We start from the raw sequence: 18,994 nt of genomic DNA on the forward strand, positions 1-18,994 counted from the left end.
TATAGATGATCTTATTCCACAACTTTTACTACCGCATGCAAGAATCTTTTGGACAATATTAAATTTTTAATAAATATTATAAAATTCATTATATATGTCTGACTATCTCCTGGCCTACTAAAATTCAAATCTAGGTTGAAAGAGAAATAAGGAGATCAATTGATCATCGTGGAGATTAAGATGGGTTCTAATCAAGGTTTATCAATTTTTCCACTTTATATTAAAAAGAAAAAAGAAATACAACTATGGTACTAATTTAACATAATGTAAATCTTTATTAATGGTTTGGGGAACGTTCAACTCTAAATATAAAGAAAATAACTATTTTTTAAAAATTATAACCAAAATTTAAAATTAAGGAATGTTCGGAGAATAAGATATTGATATGATAAATTTGTGAATAATAGTAAAATTATTTTTGAATAGTAGCTAAATAATTTATGAATAATAATGAAATAATTTGAGTTAAGATGTTGTATTGAGTTTTAAGAATGAAGAGAGAAAAAATTGAATAAAAAAATATTATAAAATCAAAATATTATTAGAATATAATTTTTAATTTGAAAATTGAAAAATGTGTATTGTTTTTTATATTTTGTTTAAAAGTTTAAAAAAATTGTAATGATTAAGTAATACTTAGATGAAAAGGTTGAAAATCTTATAAAATTAAAAAGTATTTGAAAATAAAATTATAAGAAATTTAATTTGATTAAATAAAATGAGATGAGATAATTTATGTTTTCAAATAAGCCCTAGATATATAAATGGTTACATGATATTATTATTTATGTAAATTCTTCTTATAAGAATTAATAATATAGATAAGAGTCATTTTCCTTGAGCTAGCTAGCTCGATCTGAGTTATATAATTGAAACAAACACTTCAAAAATCTTTGACTCCAGATATGATGTCGCTCATGTCAAGCGGCAGAAGCTATGAGCTTTTTCGACCTCATGTCAAGCGGCGGAAGCTACCTCAAATGGGCCAGCGACATAATAAATACGTTGTCTTCTTATGTCATTGAGACGTCCTTTGTGATGTTTTATCGATGGAGAAATATTTTTTGCAGTAGGTAGATGTAGTTGGTGTGCAGTCAATTATAAAAAAAATGAATTAATACGAGACCTACATGAAAAAAAAAATTATTTTTATAACTTTTTTTTATTCATGTAGGTCCCCCTGAATATAAAAAAAAAATTTTATAATTTTTTTTATTCATTCCGTACAGCCGACTGCACGCCGACTGCATTTACCGACTGTATGTAGCAAAGCCCATATATATATATATATATCCAAAAAGCCAAAAGAGGTAAAAAAAAAAAAAAAAAAAAAACACTTATCTCGGGGTTCAACCCTTCGCCTCTTTCTTAATATAATTCTAAATTACACCTCTTTCCATTAATCTGATTTTTCTCTTTTGAAAAATTATCACTCGTTTTGTAATGTATGTAGTTAAGAAACTAAAAGACTATTTCGAGAAATAAAATATATAATTTAGGACTAGTTTCCTCCTCTATCCTTTTAATGCAGCAGATGATACTGTTTCCTTTTTTATACCCTTCGGTCTGTTTATCTCTTCTCTTCTCCTCTTCTTTTCTTTTTCTCGTTCTTAATGTGCCATTTACTTCATCTTTGATTATTTCGTGACTAACGGGATAATCGACAGCAATGGGTCATGACATGCATTATGCTAATTAAGGATGATTAATCTGGATTAAGGAAATCCCATATATAATTGCATGTGCTGCATGTAGTTAAGTTTATGAATGCACTCTCGCCTTATTACTGTCTCCTCAATCGACCATGGAATTACTAGTCAGTGTTTGAATATTAAATTGAGTTGAGTTGAATTAAAAGTTGAAAATTGAATAAAATATTATTAGAATATTATTTTTTAATAATATTATTATTATTATAAAATTTAGAAAAGTTGAATTTTTAATTATATTTTGTGTTGAAATTTAAAAAAGTTGTAATGATTAGATGAGATAAATTGAGATAAGCTGAAGTAAGTTGAGGATCCAAACAGGCCGCACAGAGCATGTACGATCTATCTCCATGTATGGATGCCTCGTGACCACAATGGTAATTGGCTTCATCAGCATGCTTGAATTCCTGTCCTTTAGATAGGTAACATTTGATTTAATTTGCATTGTAGGGCCCCCACAAAGTCTTAAGAAACTAGCAACCCTCATAATTTCGCTCACATTTCCTGAACTTGAACTCTTAATTTGTGTGGATTGATACATAAGCTGTAGGATGGAGAGGAACGTGCATGCAGCGAGAGAGGCAACTATTGCAATTAATATACATTTTTATTGATTAGTGTCTTCACAAACAAAAGCAAAATTATGCTTTCATACTTTTAGCTTTTCAAAGCATGAAGACTATGCAAACTCAGAAACAAGATAACAATAAGATCCAAACACTGCAGAAATTAACCTATATTTCGTATTTTTCTACTTAAGTTCCCCAAACAAACAGCACTGAATTAAGTAGCTAGTATCAAACACATGACCACTGAAGATGCTTTGAACCAATCTCGTTCTTTGCACTCTCTTAATATTGTCACGGCAAGCATATTGATCAAGGCTCGAACTCGTCTTGTTCCTGCTGGAACTCTTCCTCATTTTGGTACCCTTCCATGGAGTGCTTATTGTGTTCGAAGGAGTTCTCGTTGTTGCCATGATAATAACCCTTATTACCGTACCAAATCCTCGAGTTCACACCTCTTGAGTTCCCATACTGATTTGGATTGTAATTCTCACTGTTGATGTCGTAATAATACTTGCCATTCTCCAGAAACCTCGTGTCGCTCATGCCTTGCTTCTCAACATTGTAGTACTGGTTGGCACCATTGTAGTAGTTGTTCTGGTTGGCCGTGGAGGGGTACCCTCTCTCTGTAAACCTTGTGTCAACCAGACCATTTTGGTTGGCCTCGTAGCTGTTCTTGCTGTTGTAGTAATTATTATAGCTCCTCTGGTTGTTGTCGTAATTGTTGTCGTTGGTGTCGAGGTACTTGTTTAAGGACTCGTCATCTTCAAACACCGTTTGGAATGGGACATTGGTGGGGTTGGAGGTGTAGGGTGCGCCATTGACATTGGTTAGGGTGGTGGCGGGAGGAAGCCGGTTGGACTCGTGGCCGTACAGTCCGTAGCTGCCTTGGGTACTGCTCTCTGGAATGAATGTTGGCTCTTGCTCTTGTTTGTTCAGAGTTTCTTCTTTGTTGGGTATGACTGTTGTCTCTTGGGCGCCATTGGTGTTGACACTTGGGACTTTGCTGAAAAACTGGCTTTCTCTGGCATGAATTTGCATGGAGAAGAAGAGGCTTAGGAGGAAGAGAAGAGAGATGTTTTTTGCAGGAGCCATAGATAGCAAGCTAGAGGAAGATAAAGATATTGTTGTATCTATTGATTAAGGATTGTATAGTGAGCTAGTGAGGCTTGTGAAGGTCCAATATATAGAGAAGTACTCTCTCTCTCTCTCTCTCTCTCCCCCCCCCCCCCCCCCCCCTCTCTCTCTCTCTCCCTATCCAGTTTTTTCCACTAGTTAGGTGCAAATGGCTGTAAGGATTGCGATGATTATGGACCTATGGTCCCTTGAATGGGTGAGCATTAACAAAGAGCTCTTTCCTTTCTACCGACTGTCTCAGAACATCAGATTAAAAAAAATAAAAATAACATTTCTTTTGGCAGAACTTTAATGTATTGCATTATTTTTTTAACTGTTCTGAACCTATGTATGTACTCCATTATGGCATCAACATAATTATGTGCAAAATCTTTTTACCCAGAGATAGATTCGCTCATGTGTAACACTGAATAACTTAATAGGCACAGCTATAACTATTTAATCGGTTTCTTCTTGATATATTTATTTGGTTTCTTCCGAGCAAACAAACATTAAAAGAGTTAAAACAACGTCTCATTACTCTCACTTTTTATGTTACTTAATTGACTTGGATAGTCGTTGTTATGAATTAATAATGGAGAAGCAAATATCAATCAATGCGCGCAGTTGCTGTATCTGTATGGACTGCAATTTATGCAGACTTCAATGAGAAGCACACACAGACAGACATGGTACATCTACTCATGCACTGATTATAAGATGCAGATTATATAGACTGTATCCCATTATTTTATTCGAAAAACTCTCAAGAAAGAAAAAACTGTGATTAATCAGATTGATTACTCTTAGCTAGAGGCCTTAAGTGACAGATAAATTTACAGAGAAAACAATGGCAATTAGGCAGAGAGTAATAATGGGTAGATTGTGGAGTGGGTGGGACATGCAAATAATGGTATTTAGTGCACACATGAGCATGTGGCCGTCTGTCTATATGTGTAGAAATATAATAGCATGGTGCAAAGGACTCGCCTAATCCTTAGGAACGATGGCTCCCCCACTCCCACCCTCACATAAAACACATGAATTCTTAATTGTATGGGACCCAAACCCACAGGCCTATTTCTTGGCGCCTGCTTGCTCATTTGGTTGTAGTACGCTACTGTTCTGGTTTTGCATTTATGTTTGGGATTGGGCACGATGCATGGATAATATTTCGTTTGTAATCATTCATGAAAAGATAAAACAAGCAAAAAAAGAAAAAGAAAAGGAAAAGATGGAGATGAGAATGTAGTAGCTCATTTAATTGCTGATCATGACTTGGCATGCATGCATGCTCAACTTGTCGGTCGATCGATCGATGAGATATTGCTCTCTGGTGGCATGCATTTTGCCCCCCTATAAACGATCGAACAATATTTCCATGTCGATTTCTGATCAACAAGAAGATTTGAGAGAGCATCTTCTATTTTTTTAAAAATAATTAATAAAAATGTTGTCAAAATATCCTCTACTACTCTATCTCAAGACTCAAACAAACAAAGTCAGTCAAAAGCCTCAAAAGCTAGCTAGCTAGAAAAACTACGAAATTGATCATTGGTGAGCTAAAAAAAGAAAAAGTAAAGAGGAAACAGAGAATTAAAGTTAGGCTTATTCAGAATAATTACATGAGGGCCTGACTACTGTTGAACCGTTGAAAGGTGCAAAAGAAACTTCCAAGGATGCCCTAGTGCATTTACCAACTGTCCACCTAAAACTTAACTGCCAATTGCGCGCACCCATGAACAGGGATGGAACAGAAAGTAAATAGGAACAATTTCAAACGGATTGAGCTTTGGTTTTCCTAAATCCTCAAGCAAAATTAAGCTTTTCACTACGTACATCATACATCATGAGTACTAGTCCAGGGCAGTAGAACCCTTAAAAAAATAATAAAAAATAAATAAACAAACGAAGGTAATGAGAGTGGCTCCCCAAAAGAAAACATGCAATTTTGCTTTAATTTTATCGTTAGACAAGTAGGATTTGACTAAGACTTTTTCAAATCTTAATATAAAAATAATATATTTTAATAATATTTTATTCAACTTATTTCATCTCAAAAAACAAACGAGGCCTAAAGCCCATTTAATCTTTCTAAAACTAACAAATACAACAAAAGAGAAAAAAAAAAAAAAAAAAAAAAGGAGGGATCTGGAGCAAAAAATTTGGCTCCCACCTGTAACAGCCTGCTAGAAATTTAACGGTGAAATTTCTATTGGTTTTAGGAATCTCGTGAAGACCCGATAAGTTTTCACTAATCTATTAATCGTATAGTTGATGTTATTACTCACTATGGTATCAGAAGTACGTTTTTGATTATTGGAGATAGTTAGAAAGTTTTAATAAGATACATAGAAAGATTTTAGCCACCTTACTCTTCCAAGTATACTCTCCACTTTTGGAAAATAGCCTAAGCTGATTTTGTGGATATTATTGGATAAAAATAAAAATAAAAAGAAATATCTTGAGATAATTTTCGTGAATATTATTGGGTAAAAATATTTTGAGTTGATTTTTATAGAGATTATTAGATAAAAATATCTTAAGTTGATTTTTGTAGATATTATTGGATAGAATATTATGAGATAATCTTTTATAGATATTTTGGGTAGGAGAAAACTACACTCAACTCTCAACTCCAGCCTTATCATCTTCCTTATTTCGTCCATAAGTAGCTCCAGCTATCACCTACAAACTTATCTTCATTTACACGTTCCTTTAAAAGAATATCAAATACTTTCTCTCGGACAGCTTTTAGGAGTTCTTTTGCACGCCCATTTCGAAACTTTTGTAAGTATTTTATCATAAAATCTCCTTCATATAAGTTGTTCCTTTTTTAGTTTAGTTTACATGGATATCTTATTTGCCCCATTTGAAGATCATTTGATCAGTAAAATATTATATAAACTATAGAAAGGTCATTCTGGGAGATAAACTGGAGAATATGTTATAGTTTGGAGTTTTTGACCAAGCTAATGGATAGATATTGGTCTGAAATTTTTATGGAATATTGTTAACATGTATATGTGACTATTGGTTGATGATTTTTGCATGATTAAAGGTTTTGATGAAATATTTTTTTAGATTTAGAAACTTAGAAACTGGAAGAAGAAAAAACAGTTTCTGTTTTGAGAAAGTTTAACTCTTTGGTGGTCTAAACCTATTCTAATGACTTTAATAATTTTATTGGAGGATCCTAAGCATCTTATATACATGTTATATTATTATTTTGAAGATATTTGATGTTAGTTTCAAAGATATGAAATTTTATACAAAGAGATATTCAGATAAGCCAAAGTGTGGATATTCTTGATTAAATTTATGTTTTGGTTAATTTCTAACCATGTGATCTTGAATTAGAAGTTTATATATGTTTTAGGACATCTTTTTAAACCATGTGATAGTTTGGTTTGAAGATCATATAATTATAAGTCATAGATCAAGAGATTTATCAAAACTAGTTGGGGAAAAAGTTTCTGTTTTTGGACTAAGTGTAAAACTAAAAATTCCAAATATTATTTTGTGATTTTGGTGACTTTAGTTTGATGATTTAAAGCATGGTTGATGTTAGGATGATATTATGAATATGTTAGAAGTAAGATTTGATTTTTGAAATTCTTGGAGATGTTTTGATTTAAGGTCAAAACTTGTGATTCAAGTGCTTGGATCTTTTTACAAAAAAGTTTGGTGTTAATTATTAACTTTTTCTAAATGGATGTTTTAAATATGGTTTTGAACTTAGCATTGGAAGATGTTTGTTGCAAAATTTTGGTTTAAGTATGAGTTTTGAAGTTGGAAGGAATTGCAACAAAAATCAAGGGAAATGGCCTATGGATGTTTCGGCCATAGTGTGTTTTTCATAGTTGTGTTTTGTTTTAAATTTTTCTGAGTTGATATTTAAGTTTAGGACAAAATTTACATGAGGAATGTAAATTTTGGAAACTTTTGGAGTTAGTATGCAAAATCCTTAAGTTATGGGTAAAACGGTCATTTTTCCACATGTAAAGAGTAAAATGAAAAATTTTACTCTTTAAGTTAGTATTTTCCATATTTCAAATTATTAGTGATTTAATTCTAACTTTTAGAATCACTAATTACAGTTCCTCATTATCGCACTTGAAGTTTTATAAAAAACGCGGAGATCGAGATAAGTTAGCTTTTAACTTACTAGCAGTCTACTGTGTATGTGTGCTAAGTAAAGGAACTATAGTGTATGTATGTGTGTTATAATATATGTCATGTCATGCCAAGTCATCACGTAATTGTTTGTTATATAGAATTTATTCTGTCATCAGTTTTTATCTGTTACATAATATATTCTGTCATGTATTGTTATACATTACAAGTACATCATGCTAAGTATGTCATCTATTACATGTATGTCAAGTTATGTAATATTCACTGTTGCAAGTATGTCATGTTAAATATGTTGTTTATTATATGTTATGCCATGTTACGAAATATTTCTATCTCAAGTTAGTCATGTATTTCAAGTTATGTTCAAGTCACGTTATGTTACGTCAGGGCTTCAGTCCTTTCGTATTCCAGTCACGTTTCATCTTAATTACTTATGTATGGGGTCACAGCAATTGTGATGCATACACTACGTGAGACACAGCAATTGTGACACGTAAAATACATGGGGCCACAATAACTGTGGAGTATGTATTTACACGTAGAATACATGGGTCACAACAACTGTGGAGTATGTATTTTTCATGTTAAGTCAAGTTTGCGTAGAATACATGGGGCCACAACAACTGTGGAGTATGTATTTTCACGTAGAATACATGGGGCCACAACAACTGTGGAGTATGTATTTTTCATATTAATTCAAGTTTCAGAGCAAGTTCATGCTAAGTCAAGTTTCAGATCAAGTTCATGTCAAGTCAAGTTCAGTTCATGTTTCAATTTAAGATATGTCAATTATGCTATGTTGTACGCTAAGTTATGTTTTAATTACTTATGAATTTGATTATGCATTTATACTTTTACTGTCGTCCATGCATCATTAGCCTGTGTGGAAGTTTTTTTTTTTGTTAACTTGCTGAGATTTGTAATCAAATCTCACTGTGGTAGTCCCAACTACCATTCCCCCAAATGGTAGATCTTATTACAGGACCTGAAGGAGGATCAGGAGCTGACCAACTAGACACAGTCGACTGAACGACGGTGCGTCGTTAATGTTAATATAGTAGTTAAATTACTACTTGTACAATAGAGTTGCATCTCCAATACTTTTGGATCATAACTATTTTGGATTAGTGCTGTGATCTTAGTTATTCAATGGATCTTTATATATGAAGTATGTTTTAAGTATTTGGGATATTTTCAGTTTGATGCATAGTATTGTTAAAAAATAAAAAAATTATCCGCTGCAAATATTGCATAATGTTAGATGCATGTTAGGAATATTGCATCTTATATGTCATGAACGGGAGCAGGTAACCTTGTGTTGCATGTCTCGACACTTCAAATGTCCGTCCGATCTCAAACGGAATTTAGGGGCATCACACCACCTATTTCTTGCAAGAGGAAGCTACGTGAAGCAAATTTTATATAGTCTAATAAACAGACTATAAAACTATGGCTAGAAGGCACAATGGAGAGTTGTGTGCTACATTTAATTGATCTGGACTAGCTGAAGTTCACGATCACTTTAACTTGATCCTTGGTCAGAAAAAACTGGAACAAATGATAATAGCAACTGGAAAATTATGTTGAATAAAGTTCATAAAAAAAAAAAAAAACTAAGAGAAAATTCTACCATTTTAATCATTCCGAATTTTGACAATCCACTCTCTGTGGTGAGTGTGTTTATATGTATTCAGTGATTTTCTGGACAAAGAATCTGTTTTAAATAATGTAATTATATGTTATATTCACCTTCCGTATAGATGAGCTAGGCACCTAAATGTTGGACTATTTTTTAAGAAAGTTACAAATACACAAAATATTCCTCATTTGGAACTTAATGAATTACATAACCATTGTGCAGATCATTAGTTGTTTGAACCTAAAGAAGGGGGAAAAAAAGAAAGAAAAGATAAAACCAAGTGGCAATCCTTAATTGTCAGCGTTTGTTTCCTACCAATCAGCAATATTCAACCTAAAACCCTTTTTTTTTTTTTTTTTTTGCTTTTTCTTTATCCTTTTTTCTTTCTGTAGTTCAGTCTTTCATTTTGTATTTTGAGGTATGAGTTTTGGTTCTGTACTTCTGTCTAGAAACAAACACAGTGAAAGGGAAAGGGGCAAAGGAAAAGAAGATAAAGAAGGCAAAGAACCAAGACAAAGTTGTTTGTTTCATGGCATCCAAAGTCTTTATTTGTGAACTCCATATTATTTTACCAATTACCAGTCTTCTTTTTCTTTTTCTTCGATTGTCTTGTGTTCCTGTTCAAAATTATAAGGGCTTTAAAGAGTTTCCAGCTGGCTTACGATTTTTTCTTTTTTGTGGGTCTCTTCTTTTTGTTTTTCTTCATCCTGTAAATAAGAGCAGCCTTTTCGTTTTCCCAGGATAGAAAACGTATATCCTTCCCCGTTCTGCTCCACAACATTTTTGGCTTGCTAAATCTCACTTCTTCATTGACGACAACATATTATCTGGATATTTGGTTATAAATTCTTGCTTTCCGGCTTGAATTCTTATAAAACTCAAGTTTCCCTTCCCCACCATCGCGTTCGCCACCATTCGAGAGAATGGACCCTCCCCCATTCTCACGGCATCTCGCTATCAGATTTGGATTTAACAGAAGAATTTGTGAACAAAATTATGGAAATTCGAAGCAACCATATGTGGCTGTTAATGCAAATAATCAATGAAGATTCTACATTTACAAAAACCCATGTTAATATTTTGCTTCAAAATTCTCAGGAATATACATCGGGAAAAGGTTTCCAAATCAAGAGAGAACATAGCAAAAGATTTGGAACCAAAATAGGAATCAATGGGTGAACATTATTTCCCTTAAGTTTCCTTGCCATCCTCTTCCTGACGTAATTCCTCCTTTGTTCTTCTCCCCACTGAGCTTCCTCCAGTCCCTTGGCAAGAATCAATGGTGGAGGCTGTTGGAATGGGCACTTGGATCTCCATGAGGTCTCAGGGAGCCCAAATCTGGAGACCCTTTTGAGGAAAAGAGCGAAAGCCCACCTTAAATGAAGAGGAGGGAAGGTCGAGGAGAACTTCGTGCAGAGAATTGGAGGATAGTCCCAGTTGAGGTAGCAAGGGATTTGGGAAGAAACAAAGAACTGAGAGTAGAGAGATGGTGTGGTTGTGGGGCTGGTTAGGATATGGGTCAAGGCTTGGAGTCTTTGCTCCCATGTTGTGTCTTCTTCCATTGATATGGATGGCTAACTGAGATTGCAACAAGATGGGGTTGAGAAATGGTCGAGCCGTCGGGATAAGATAAATTGCTGTAAGGGCCGAAAGTCGAATATTTTTGCCGATTATCCACAGTAGAATTGCATAAGCTCGTTCTTTATCTTAAACATTTTTCCTCTTTTGAGCCAGTCGAAAGCGGCGGGCATGGATTCGTTTCATATATAAATGTCAAAAGTTTTACCTAGGCATTTTCAGATTGCATGACAACGATGACATCCAACTTTTAGGGTTTTACAATTTATTTTTTCTGAAACACAGAGATCAAACTTATCCCATCAGTTTTACTCCTTTTCCTTTTGTTGAGAACGATCAATTTTGCTTCGGCAATCCTAAAGCACAAGGGTATCTTTTCTACTGAATTTAACAGTAATTCTGCAAAAATGCAGCAAAGCAGTAAGGAGAGTGCTACGGCCACCAATGGGGGGGCTCCCCGCTAGGTCAAAATTTTTTTTTCTATTTTTGTTTTTTTTTTCACATTATTTTTTTAATGTTTTTAAATATTTAAAAAAATATAAAAAATTTATAATAATATTAAATAATTTTTACTTAATCACAAAAAAAAAAAAAGAAAAAGAAAAATGCTAGATCACAGCGTAGCATTTTACTTAATTTTTTAAACAGTAATTCTGCAAAAATGCAGCTAAATTCAGACCATCTCAGGTCTGAATTTACTGCCCACAAAACGTTAAAGTTTGTACGGCCAGTAGGTAATGGCATAGCTGTAAACCCACTAATGAAGTGCAGGGTACATGTTTATTGAGCTCAAAAAAAGAGAGCTTCATTGAATATCCTTGATACCATTTCTGGCTGCTGTACTCGTATTTCAGAATCATAAATCTGCAGCTGCTATCGAGATTCAGACAGTTACATCATCCGTCCTCATCAACGTAGCTTTCACTTCAGTCGGCACTAGTCAAAACAGAAACCAGATATCTCCAAGAGTAGTAGTAAAACAGGGATTAGCCACATTCTCCTCTTCAAGGCATGGAGTTCCCCAACTAACTGAACTGTGATGACAGCAAAACCCAAGCCCCCATTATTGGGAAAGTAATTAGAGCAGAAGCCTGAAAATTTGCAAATTTGATTAAGGTAAATCACATGCAAAAACTAAGAATATGACTCGACTTCCATAAAGTTTCACGCGAAGAAAATTTTCAAGATTGAGAAAGCAATAAAAACACACCAAAATGAAAACCACTTCACTGTTGGCAAGAGCTGCAGTGAATTCATTTCTTTCCATTTCTTGCTTGATGAATCCTTGCAACTGCAAGAGGAAATTATGAATTCATAATCCATCTCCACGATTATATATTTGCTTAAGCAATGATAACCTGTATACAGATGGCACAATGCCTGCCTTGTTGGCAAACAGAGTATTCTTATGGATTTAACATCATATATGTCTAATATTTATTAATATGTCATCAAATATATTTAATATTTGTGCAATCAATCGATTATTTATAAATATATATTTATATATATATATATGTCTGTATATACTTGTACAAACAATGGATGCATTGTGAAAGAATGAAATCAAATGGGTACAATTTTGTCAGGTGTATAAGGGTTTGAAATGCCAGGAAAATGTTATGCCATACAGGTCCTCATAGTTCATTTGCTGATTCATCTATAGAGCAAAATATTTCTTCCTTTTTTCACATACTATATTCGTGCCTTTCATTTGCCTCATGCAGCTAGATTATGATTATTATTGACAACCAGATATTAAGACCTGACCCTGAATAAGATGACCTGAGGGAAAAAAAAGGAAGAGTCCAAATAAGATGAGGTAAAGGGAATAAGTTTAACTAAATGACAAGCAAACAAGCCTGCGTCCACTCTGAGGCGTGGGAATCTCAAACAATGAGGCATGCCTAATACATCAGTTTATGAAATCATGGTGTGTGTGAGCCAGCAGATGAGATCAAATAGCACAGCACAGTACAAGGCTTAGCAATACATGATTTTAGCTTTTGGCCTGATTGTGTTGCAGATTAGATCTGAAGTCCTATTGGAAAATACCTTCATCACAGGCTCTCTCTATGACCTTGTGCCATGAAAGCCCATGGCTTAAGGGAAAATATAGGACAAACTTAGCAATCTTATGGTCACAGTTTCACAGAGCTGTTCCACTTAGCATTGATTGGAATGAGACCTTCCTATTACTGCTAAAGTCAAGTAGTTTGGGCCTTGAGAGTATGGATAATTTTTCTTCATACTTTGCTTCAATGACAAGAATAATGCAGGACTTTGAGCTCATATATGGTAAACACTAACACATTTCATCTTATGGACTGCATATCTTATTATAAACTAAAATCTCTTTTGTGAACATTATGAAATATAAAACTTAGTACAGACCTGATGGTGATGCTTTTTAGCTGCTAAGAATAGTCTTTTCAGCTGGCGCTTAGCTTGAGAGATATAGGAAGTCACGGTAGGCCCCTCACCAAATAAGTAAGGATCAAGCACTCCAAAAACCTTTTGATGATGATTACCAAAAATGTTCTTGATGAACTACAAAACACATAAAAACCTTAATTAAGACCAAGATGAGCAAAGATACAAGCAAATATAAGAAGCACTTCAGGTTGCTGAAAATACTTGACGCATTATTGTATGAGTTGTATTTGAAGTTTCGGTCAAATCTCAAGCAATTTCAGGATATGAATCCACTGACAAAGAGCAAAATGTAAACTACCACTTAGAAATGTTCAACTTTACCTTCAAGAATGTGCATCTTGTAGCGCGAACTTGCCTTCGAGTCCTCTTTTAACCCCCCCCCCCCCCACCCAAACCCCCAAAAAAAAAAAACTCAGGGATGAACAAAACGTTTCCATGTAAATTAGGCTTTTTGAAAAACTCATGACTTTATCCTACAAATAAAGTCACTTTTGGTGGAATATACCTCCATGATTTGAAGAGCCTGCTCAAGCCGCTGAATTTGAATCCATTGCTCTGTAACAATGTCAGCCATCTAGAGCAATTGCAAATGAAATAATAAGCCAAAAATATTCAGAAAGAACAAGCAAAAGAGACCTGACAAATTTCACAGACAAGCACGTATTTTTTTCTTCTTCAATGGACCTACAGAAGTTACTTAACATATTACCTTTCAGCAGAACGCCTGATAAAAATAAGAAAACAAATGAAGGGTTTGCTATCTTCAGGAACTAGGAAATCAGTTCACCACACTTCTCACCCATGCTTCTTTGAGTTGGTTCATTTATTATTTAGCACACGACGTATCACTGCAACATAAACATCTTATACGATCAATAACGAAATCCTCAATCTTCCTATATTTATGCAGTATTGCCGATTTGCAATTTCAACGCCCACACTCAACTTGTGGAAACAAATGTCAGTTAGCCAAAATGACATGATTGCAGAGTTGCCTTTTGTTTCTAATTTGATCAATTTTTCTTTCGCTTCCCGAAACCAGTTATGCAGTAGAAACTTTTTTTTAACAAATGCTAGTAATATACAACAGTAACAATTCGTTACTTGCTTTAATGATCACTGTGTCCTCAAGGAACTCTCTTTCTCCTATCACAAGCTGGCTAGCCCATTCATATTGTTAAGGGATATTTTTGTCAGGGCCCATAGCCCATAATACTGCCTGGGGCCCATTACTTCGTCAGGTCCCATGAACCGTGGGAACGTCGACCCAAGCCCAGAAAGGTCCCCTCTGGTAGCCCGGGGCGGGTCCTAAACCCATGCGAGTCGAGTGGGCTCCAAACCCGTGCAAATTGGAAGTAATCATCAACATTGAGATGGGACATTGCAGAAGGACGCAGGAAACCATAATCGGGGAAAAGGCGAATAGACAGCACCAGACAACTCTACTAGTGACCCACGCCACATTAAATGACTGACACCAAGAAAATTACGCCGTATTAAATGCAGCATGGCGGTGGGGACTCCGCGGGGAGGCATCCCTCTACCGCAGAACACAGGGCATGGCCCACCTGACGTAAAGGACCAAGAATAAAGGTGGCCCAGAACTGCGAGGTAAAGGAGGTTGAACCCAAATCTGTTGTGAAATATACTTCATTGTTGTCTTCTTCTTTAAAGCATTTTGATCACTATACTAACTTTGGTATAGGAGGTTTCCTAGGCCACCACAGGGTCACCCCTTTCTTACCTCAGGATTTGGCTCGAGTGAAGACCCGGTCCGGCTAAGTGACCCTGCCTAAAGGCGTACAAAACACGACGTTAACACATATGATTTACAAGCACTACTCCTTTCCACTGAAAGGCCTCTAATCAAGATAGACATTATACCTTTTTGAAGCACTAATAGTGTGGAATCATTTTCAAGTAAACACAGTTATTCATCACACCCCAAAACATGAGCATAGCTGGATTAAAAGCATCAGCATAGCCATTCAAAGAAGAACAGATCGATGAGTTCAACTCATTCAGTTATGAAAACAAGAAAAAATAAATAAATGGAACAAGTTGACGTACTGACATTTTCAACTTGTGAGGTAATCTTTTCCAGCCTCTCCTCAGCATCCCGTGCTTTAGACTCTAAATCATGAATATCAAAGTTGTTCTTTCTTGACACAGCCCAAAGACGCCGTACCTAATTGAATCCCCAAATCTACTTCTCGAATCAGTTGAATTTTCACATGAGCAAACGACAGACTCGGCTTTCTATTACAATATTTTTTTTCTTGAACATAATTAAAATATAAAGGAAAATGCAAGTCAAACAAAAATAAATTAAACCTCGTTTTCTAGAGCACTGAGTCTCTCATCAGTCCGTGATGATTCCCCCTGAAATTTAAATTCGGCCCATAAATATGCGAAGTATAACATTAAAAAGACATAAGATTTATTTTCATGACGGAAAATTAACCTTTAAACCGTCGAGAGTAGACTGCAGAGAATGGATCCTACGTGACAAGTCTTCAATCGCGTTCTCGCGGTTCTCAATGTAAAGGCTCTTCTGATTTAGGTTTTGCATGGAGTCTTCAAGAATCAATTCTGTTTTATTCGATTTCAATGGTCATAATCAGAGTAAGTAAGATTACAAGTAATGCAAGTGCCTCCGTATGAAACAACTTAAGACCGTATAAGAAACATTAAGAAAATATGAAAATAATGATGATCTTCAAGTAGAAAGCAAAACGAAGTTAATTCGATACCTAATTGGGAGACCTTGAGTTTGAGGTCGCGCAATTCGCACATCAACTGGTGGGAGGGTGGGGCTGATGCTGAACAAGTGGTGGTATCGGAGAGAGCAAAGAGAGAGGGGAATAAGCCGGAAATTAGGAAAAGAAATGGAAGTGAATGAACCGCCATAGTTGTCCGCCTTGCTCAGCTTTGCGGAAATCCGATGTAGGCCGTTCCCTCTGCGCTGACCTCTACCCCTCTCTGAGTCTACTCTACTCGCGGACACTAGTGATGCCCGTTACTGGGATGACGACGGCGTCGTTTTAACTGCCGGGTGATGTCTTCATGACGACCACATAAATTCTGGTAAGGCCATGCTGTTTTGTTTTTTTGTCTTTTTTAATAGTTTTAGATTTTTTATGTAAAAAATTCAGAAAAAAATTTAAAAAGTATAACTTACAAGTTTTTTATTTTTTTAATAACCATTTCAAGTTTGATTTCTTAAAAATTTTGAAATTTATTTCAATCAGCAAATCGTATTGTAATTAAATATAAGAATAAAAAAAATACATTAATAAATATTTCACCCAATAAATATAGAAACGTTCTATTATAAAGCCAATATATAGAACACACTTGATAAAATATTTACATATTATAATTTAATTTTAAAAGATAAATTTTAAATTTTAAATATTACAAATAAGATCTTACTATTTAAGTAAGTGGATGATGTACTCTTTTAAATAATTTTTTAACTTAAATAATTGATATAAAAAGTTGTAGAGTAATTTTAAATAAGTCAATAATCCTAAAATGTTATTCAGTATTTTTTTTTAAAAATAATAAAATTTATAATTAAAATATTAATTTTTTATATAAAATTTATATTTATTTAATTTTAAAAAAAACACTATATTTATACATTTTATTACTGTAATTTTTATTTTTGTTTTGAGCATATATCTATAGTGATAATATAAGCGGCAATCCGCAAGCTACAGTATTAGGAACAATAAATATTTTATTTTCCATTTTATCCTTAGTTTTATTTGGCAATTACAGTAGTTTGCATTTTACTTTTGTTTTACCAACAGATATTTCAGTCTTTCTGCCTTCTTGCTGACTGATTTGCTTTTTCTTATTTTATTTCCAATTTTACCCCTTAATTTTATTGTTAAGCTCGTCGTCCTTGGTGTCGTTTTGCTTTGCCGACTCGATATTAATGTCTTTTTACGGTTAATGCTTATCACTTTGTCTGACAAATTGAATCAAACTGAAATATAAATGTTGATATTTCTTTCATTCTGTGTGTTGTGCTCTACTCTCTACTAGGAGTGAAAACCGACCGGTCGGTTTCGGTTTTAGGCCTAAACCGAAACCGACCGATCCTTAGAAAAACAATACACCAACCGGCCAAAACCGACCGTGCTGGGGGAAGAAAACTGGCCGGTTCCTTTGCCGGCTGGTTCCAGTCGGTTTCGGTCGGTTCCCCCTGTTTGGGTCGTGGGTTTTGGGCCCGATTTTAGGCCCTGTTTTGGCCCTTTTATCTAATATATTTGGGCTTTTTTTTTTGTTATATATATATTTGTTCTGAATTCATCATCCAACATTTTTGTAATTTTTTGTTATTAACTAATAATTCATCATTCATCATAATTCATATTATAAATAAATAAAAATTATAAATAACCAAAGCATTCATCATATTAACTAACTAATTACTATATTACTTACTACATAATTAAAAATAAATAAAAACAACTTCACTAGATATTTAGTATTATATATTACAAATTTGAAAAACAAACCAAATTGTCTTAAGCATAGCAAAAATACAAGCACAACAAATAACATAAATAAATGAAAAATATTGCTTCAAGTCTTCAATCTTCAATACTTGTCACGTTCGATTGTGCGGTCAACTCTATAAGAATAAATAAGAATAAAATATCAAATGTTAGTGAATTCATATTATGAAAAATATGCAAAATTAAATTACAATGAAAATTTGAAAACATTACCCGATTCTACTACAAAGCTCTCGACATTATCCATAGCCTCTCGGATATCAATATGTATTGCCAGATGCCTTAACCAATTTTGAGTGCAAATAAGTGTCTCAACAGTTCTCGGAGCCAACGAACTCCGAAAAGGATCAAGCACACGACTTCCCGCACTAAATGCTGACTCGGATGCAACTGTGAAAACATACATGGCTAATAAGTCTCGTGCAATCCTCGCAAATATAGGATAGTTAGCCTCATTTATTTTCCACCAAGTCAACAAGTCAAATGATTCGCTGAGTGTCTCACAACCATCTGATAAATATCGATCCACTTCAGTTTTGGTAATATTAGATCCCATAGCGAAAGATGCCCTATACCACTCCTTGAACCATTTGGTCTCATGTTTGCCATCACTAACATTCATGGATCTAGATATTGGAGGGGGTTGAGAAACTGGAGTACTCATGGTGGAACCAAATGTAGCATTATACTCTGCATACAAATTTGTTAATACCTGCTTCACATTCGAAACCAACTCCTCAGCACGAAACTCATCATGGATTTTCTTCAAATGAAAAGAAAGAAGTCCTAACTTGCTTCGTGGATCAAGCACAACAGCAATTAACATGAACAAGTTTATCCTATCTAATGACCCTCAATACTTATCATATTTGGTTCTCATGTTTATGGTCATACTCCTCAAACAAGTATTAGTACTCTCACTCAGCATAATCAATTCTGTTTGGAGATCACAAATCTCTAAAAAATTGGTGTTAGCTGTCACATATAAAGATCCAGAAAATCCAGTAGTGGCTTCATAAAACATCTCCAAAAACTTGACAAACACCTGCACTGTCTCCCATTCTGCAGCTTTAGGAGGTCCCATGTGCCCATCATCAAAGTAAGAGAGGAAATTATAATCCTCACTATCCATCCGCCTGAAAGCCTTTTCAAACTTCTCAGCTGCCTCCAACATCAAATAGGTTGAGTTCCATCGTGTCTGTACACCAAGACACAACATTTTCTTACAATCAATTTTTTCTTTTTCTGCACATCTCTTAAACTTCTCTAATCTTGCTGGGG

At 34.5% G+C, this 18,994-nt stretch overlaps 3 protein-coding genes across 7 annotated transcripts; all 3 read right to left on the bottom strand.

Annotated features, from left to right (window-relative positions):
- Positions 1-2,297: 2,297 nt before the first annotated feature.
- Positions 2,298-3,454, bottom strand: LOC122278146 (protein E6). The gene has a single exon (XM_043088248.1). It carries the CDS (start codon positions 3,368-3,370, stop codon positions 2,588-2,590), a length of 783 nt encoding a protein of 260 aa, XP_042944182.1. The 5' UTR covers positions 3,371-3,454; the 3' UTR covers positions 2,298-2,587.
- A 6,769-nt stretch (positions 3,455-10,223) lies between these two features.
- Positions 10,224-10,926, bottom strand: LOC122279623. The gene has a single exon (XM_043090358.1). It carries the CDS (start codon positions 10,727-10,729, stop codon positions 10,262-10,264), a length of 468 nt encoding a protein of 155 aa, XP_042946292.1. The 5' UTR covers positions 10,730-10,926; the 3' UTR covers positions 10,224-10,261.
- Positions 10,927-11,351: 425 nt separating this feature from the next.
- LOC122279883 lies at positions 11,352-16,203 on the bottom strand. 5 transcript variants are annotated; one of them, XM_043090770.1, is made up of 9 exons: positions 15,935-16,200; positions 15,646-15,773; positions 15,516-15,563; positions 15,256-15,369; positions 13,687-13,755; positions 13,503-13,547; positions 13,140-13,295; positions 11,956-12,036; positions 11,352-11,779 (listed from the first exon to the last, which is right to left on the bottom strand). In XM_043090770.1, exons 1-9 carry the CDS (start codon positions 16,089-16,091, stop codon positions 11,771-11,773), a joined length of 807 nt encoding a protein of 268 aa, XP_042946704.1. In that variant the 5' UTR covers positions 16,092-16,200; the 3' UTR covers positions 11,352-11,770. The 5 variants fall into 5 exon arrangements, with proteins under 5 accessions (XP_042946704.1, XP_042946702.1, XP_042946705.1 ...); XM_043090768.1 differs by having other exon boundaries at positions 11,352-11,836; XM_043090771.1 differs by lacking the exon at positions 15,256-15,369 and having other exon boundaries at positions 11,352-11,836; positions 15,935-16,202.
- Between the last annotated feature and the right edge of the window lie 2,791 nt (positions 16,204-18,994).

The sequence above is a fragment of the Carya illinoinensis genome, chromosome 10 (genome assembly GCF_018687715.1).
Source record: "Carya illinoinensis cultivar Pawnee chromosome 10, C.illinoinensisPawnee_v1, whole genome shotgun sequence".
NCBI classification, from domain to species: Eukaryota; Viridiplantae; Streptophyta; class Magnoliopsida; order Fagales; family Juglandaceae; genus Carya; species Carya illinoinensis.